At 35.8% G+C, this 5640-nt stretch overlaps 1 protein-coding gene across 1 annotated transcript in view; it reads right to left on the bottom strand.

Annotated features, from left to right (window-relative positions):
* Nucleotides 1-121: 121 nt before the first annotated feature.
* DLGAP5 (DLG associated protein 5) overlaps nucleotides 122-5640 on the bottom strand; it is a 16363-nt gene continuing 10844 nt past the window's right edge. Inside the window, 10 exon segments of the mRNA XM_072429081.1 lie at nucleotides 122-558; nucleotides 1767-1825; nucleotides 2568-2820; nucleotides 2903-2969; nucleotides 3533-3710; nucleotides 3949-4171; nucleotides 4259-4351; nucleotides 4554-4714; nucleotides 4992-5077; nucleotides 5502-5640. The exon segment at nucleotides 5502-5640 is cut by the window's right edge and continues 2 nt beyond it. Coding sequence (XP_072285182.1) covers nucleotides 481-558; nucleotides 1767-1825; nucleotides 2568-2820; nucleotides 2903-2969; nucleotides 3533-3710; nucleotides 3949-4171; nucleotides 4259-4351; nucleotides 4554-4714; nucleotides 4992-5077; nucleotides 5502-5640 — 1337 coding nt within the window. The 3' untranslated portion in view covers nucleotides 122-480.

The following is a 5640-nucleotide window of genomic DNA, read 5'->3' as shown; positions in this document are numbered from 1 at the left end:
AAATTTACTCCATTTGAATAATTTGTGTATATGGTAAATTGTGCAAAATGTCATAGTGTCTACAAAAAAAAAAAAAAAAATCAAAAGCCAGGAAAGAAAAAAAAACCCCACACAGAACAAGTACTACAAACTGTTTACTGAAGTAGCTCATAGCTTTATCTATATTACAAGAATGCGCTTATTAGATACAACAGAAAGATACTTCATAACAAAACGATTATCTGATATTTATGTAACACTTGAGTATTTGGCAACTATTAAAATTTACATTGAGTTTTACAGGGGAAAAATCCCCATTTTTAAAGCCACTGAAGCTGCACTGACAAAAACATAAAATATACAATTATAGCATAATAGTATTAAGATGTAGCTAAAAATATTTCACACTAAAATACTGAGTTGATCTTAAAAAATTAAGTTAAAACAAGAATCTTCTGGTATGTACAAGTCATCTTAGGATCCTGACGCTTTAAAGGATTTTTAACTTTCCATCGGTGAAAACATTATTAAGTCAGATGCTGAAGTGACAAATCCAGACTTCAAGGGGGTGCGTGGTACCTGAAAATAGAAATAGGAGTTATCAGTTAGTACAATTATATCAGAGACTGACCTAATGAACTACAGCCCTGAAATTTGTGAGGATATACACAACTATGGACCTGGCTGGGATTGTAGACCTGTAAAAAATGCTAGCTGCCTGTTTTTTCCCCCCCAAATCAAACATTGACTAATCTGGAACACACATGCAATTTAGAACTGTACATTTTTTTTGGGGGAAAAAAAAAAAAAAAAAAAAAAAGCAACATTTTTGAATCGGCATGCCAGACAGAGCCAGAGAATTTTTTCAGGAGAGTGGTGGCAATCGCCACACCTTACAAAAGTAGTTTTTGTTTTGTTTTTTTTTTTAAAGCTCTGCACACACACTAAAGTATGGCAGTGGACCATCATCACTAAAAGTTCCATCAAGGAGCGATATTGAATGCAATAACCTAGTACATAGGGTTTGCTGTACTGAAACGCATGCAGGCAGCATCTGTCAGCATTGGCTGTCCTGCTACACTGGCTATTGTCTCCTGAAGGATCTGCCCCAAACAAAAAGCACAGATGTGGCTAGCATATTAAAAATGTAAAGAGTCTTAGTGCTCACATGCAAAAGAAATGGATGAAAATTTTAGATTATGAGTACAATTTGTTTTAGAGCCATACTGAGCCAATAATTAGGATCCACATAATACAATATGGTACTGTGGTGAGGTCACCTGATTTCTTAATTTATTAAAAAAAAAAAATTAAATAAAAATATAGAGCATGCAGGATAAATTCTTTGCTACCAGTAGATTATGTTAAATTTGAAAATACACTATAGGCAGCTGGATATCTTACAGGAAATATCTTCTTATGGCAAAACCTCAAGTATCCGACCTCCTTTGCAAGTACAAATTTTATGTTGCCCATTTTAAATAAGGTTTTAGACAGAGGATCTTTAATTTGTTAAACAAACATAAAATGTACTAAAGCAGGGTCCACCTATTGGCTTTGTAAAAATGGGAATTGCAGATTTTATATATTCTATTACAACTTCAACTCTAGTGTAGAAAGAGGAAAAATCCACACAAGTTTTAATAGCAACTGTTTAATAGTTATAAAAATTTCAGAGAACATTGATATACACATTGATATACACATATAAAAAAGAAGATCTGTAGTGTTTTGGTTTTTAATCTTCTCAAGAGGATGATAAAGAGTTAGGAAAATTATTTCTCTACCATATTTGAAGAAGTGCAGCTTTCTAGGAAGTCCAAAGGATTTTCTGGATTCTTGAAGTCTTAAAAAAGCAGAGAGAAAATAAGTTAAGAAAATTAATAGAGTTAATTGTGCTATCATAATTAGTTTTGCCATACTACTATTGTATTTGTTTATTATTTGTATGTTCAAAAAAAAAAAAAAAAAGAAAGGAAGATTAGATGATCCAAAAAGTACAAACTACTAAATTCCTGACGTTTAGACGTCTTAGGAAGATGCAGAAACTACTAAATTCCTGACGTTTAGACGTCTTAGCAAGATGCAGGCGAGAGACCAGTTCTAAAATTATAGAAAACAAAACCACACCACATGTTGCAGGCTGACGAAGCTTACCTACTACCTTCACAATCCACAGAAGAGTTGTCAACCTGCAGAATGGCAGCTCAAAGACCAAACAAGAAGGTAGACAAAGTTGCTGCTGATTGCATGGCATGGCAATGGCTTAGTCATGAACTCTAGGTAAGAAACTTTGCAACAGAGCCACAAACAGTATTTGTTACCAACATAAAACAAAAACTAGTAAAAAGCAAGACATAATGCAAAAATTCTACATCAGGTAACCATTGTTGTAATATACTTGCAAGAAGAAGTGGCAGGTATATCCAGCATATCCGCATTTTAGGTTTACCGAATAAAAAAAGCCACTCTTTTGTATTGGAACCTGTACATATTTAAAGATATTTACACCATCTTCACATATTTAATTTATAAATTTAGGAAGGAATGCTTTAAGAAAAAAACCAAAAAAAAAAAACCTGGTATACCTTCTTCTGGTAAGATTTCACTAGGACCATCTTTAGGGGGAGAGATCTTAGTTTCCTGAACTTTCTCTGGGCTGCACATGAACACATCATCCACAACTGTGCTTGTAATGTCAAATTTAGAGTCCTCTTCTAGCTCAGTTCCCCCAGTTTCCAGCCTTGAACATTCCATAAACCCTGGAGAATTGGTTACACTTCCTGGATTTTCTGTAGTAGTATGAACCAGGTACTTAGACAGGTCAACTACTTGTGGAACCTAAAAAAGGAGACCAAACAAGGTTAATAAATATTGTAAACAAACTATACATTGTAGGACAAAAGTAAAAAGGAGGACTCACAGTTTCGGATTCTGTTTCAGTGTTCTCTGGATTAGTAACCACAGGATCTTCTTGATGGTTCTGTAAACTAAAGAAAGAGGCATTGCACTAAATAACCACTTAAATGTTTATTATAAAAGGACAGCTGTGCAAGAAACATTGTCCATGTATGTCAAAGTATCACAGTGCCACCCAGTGGATACAATTACTGAACTCCTACTACAAGCCCAATTCTGGGGCAATTGTTGTTTGNGGGGACACTGTAATAAGTTAGATGGGTCCCCGATATATGCAGTTACAGTGGAACAAAAGAAAATATATGGCATTAACAGATCAGGTTTTCCCATTGGTAACCATTTTGTTACTGGTTGACCCTTCCAGTAGATCTATTGTTCCACCAAACCTAATTTTTCCTAAATGTTAGCATACAGTGTTACCTTAACCACCAAGAATGAAACAATTTAAAGACCCAGAGTGACCTGTGACAATCAGACAGACAATTGCCATACATTCAGAAAAGAATGTTGCATCAAAAAGTCAAATATGCTCAAACTTTAGGATTAGAAATCATTTAGCAGATCTTCATGGAAAAATATCAGAGCAAAATCAAGTCATAACAGAATAAATAGATTAGTTGAAAGTGGAAGTTACCTTTCCCCTTCTGCATCAAACAGAGCTTTCCTCGCAGGGGATTTTGCAGGCATTGGAGACGTCTTGACAGGCATCTGGCCTGCACTCTCTTCTGTACTGCCAGTTACTGAATTCTGTATGTCCTTTTTGGCCGATTTTGGTGTATTTGCCTGTGAATGGACTCTTGTTGATCTTAGGCCTAGGTAAGAGGGTAAAAATTCCAAATGACTAGTTTGCAAGAAGCAACCAAAAGTTGCAATAAAAACAATTATGCTGCACGCCGTTACAAAATAAACATTAGCTAAAGAATTATGATAGTTAAATTGAACAATGTCAAAAAAATAGTTAGGTTTCCTTATGCTCCAACTACTAGTTGTACTAAATATGTGTTCCAATCTATCAAAAACCTTTATAAAAAAGAATGGCTAGTTACTTACTACCAGGTAGTTTTGCAGGGCTCTCAATCCGAAAAAAGCCTGCATCAAATACAACAGGATTCACTGGCATGGGCCGTTCTGAGACTGTGACCTCTTCAACCAGCTCCTCCTGCTTTACTTTATTTCTCATTGCTGCTTTAATAGCAGCAAGACGGCTTCTGGCAGCTGCTCGCCCACTGTCCCCCTGGCTTTTGTTCACAGTTGCTGCTATAGTAGGTTTTTTCTATACAGAAAAAAGAAGAGTTAGCAAGATAGCTTTGTCACGATCACATATTTCACTAAAATATGGCAAGAAAGACCGAACACTCACCCTGACCACCTTTTTAGTTTGGAACGTGGTCTGTTGCCAGGCATTTTGTTCCAGTTTCCCAAGGTTAACAAATTTTTTGCTCACATCTTCAATCTAATGGAAGAAACACAGCAAAGCTTTGGTAAAGACGTGACTAGCCATCTAGCCGCTCTATAGAAGTGTATGGGGGTTTCCCTGTGAAGGTGCTGCCGGATGCAAGCAAAAAGGTCAGAGCCATAGCTACTGGGAAACAATGAACCCAGTTTTGAGGAAGGATTGAGGGGGGAATAAAAGAAGTAGATTATATGGCACAAACCTGAAAATAGACCATATCCCAAAATCCATCAAGATCAGTACATGTAGTTTCTTTTTCTCCAAGTTTAAATTCGCAATTATCCACCAGACCCTCAAACTGCTTAAACCGTTCAGTCATTAGAAGCCTAGTTTGTCCAACTGTTGTCCTAATCAGATCTTTTGCTAGACAGAAAAATAAAGCCTTTTAAGCACTTTTCTTTATTTTGGATGATAAAAAACATAATACATTAATTTATTGAACTAAATGAAGTTTTAAAAAGAGCAGGCAAGTCTTACACAAATACACTAGGCCAGCTTTGCTAAAAGATTGCATCAAAATAATATATTAATAAAAAATAAATATATCAAGTAGCTTGAGAGTTGCCACATTTTCTAAACTTTTAAAATAGAATTAAACTGCCATTATAAATGCTGATCGTGCCATACAAGCTTTCCTTACCATCTTCTGGAATATCCTGATCAATTCTTTTATCCCAATCACAGCACAGCAACGTCAGCTTCTGAATCTCGGACTTAAGCAATTGTCTGATGTAAAGAAAAAAAAATAAAATAAAGCCATCCAGGTTTGAGAAAGAGGAATTCTGGTACTCAGGATTTAAAAACATCACTATTACTTTTCCTGAGAAAGTAATGCATTTAAAGCAACCAAATTAAAAGGAGTAAGTGGGAGCAAGCATGTGAGGAATAAGGAAAGCATTACCCTTCAGGTTAATCAAGCACTTAACGCTTTAATTGAAGGGGTGTATATGGAGATTAACTTTTAATCAGACTCTGGGTAAAATTTTAACCTTAATTGCATGTCTAAGGCTTCCCCATACCTTTATTAAGAGATTTTTTTATTATTGAACAGCAGGTAACAAATCTAGTGTCAGAATATAAAAGTAGAAACATATAAGCTGCGGTCTTGTACCCAAAAAAACACTCCTACTTTCAACACACAGTAACCAACCTGAAATAGGGCACATCATGATTCTCTTCGGATGGCAAAGTATTATGTGCATTCTGGTCGCATACAGGAGGAGGAGTAGCATGTGCATTCTGGTCGCATACAGGAGGAGGAGTAGCATGTGCATTCTGGTCGCATACAG

Source organism: Pyxicephalus adspersus, chromosome 12, assembly GCF_032062135.1.
Source record: "Pyxicephalus adspersus chromosome 12, UCB_Pads_2.0, whole genome shotgun sequence".
Lineage (NCBI taxonomy): Eukaryota > Metazoa > Chordata > Amphibia > Anura > Pyxicephalidae > Pyxicephalus > Pyxicephalus adspersus.
This window is presented reverse-complemented; position numbering and strand designations above follow the sequence as displayed.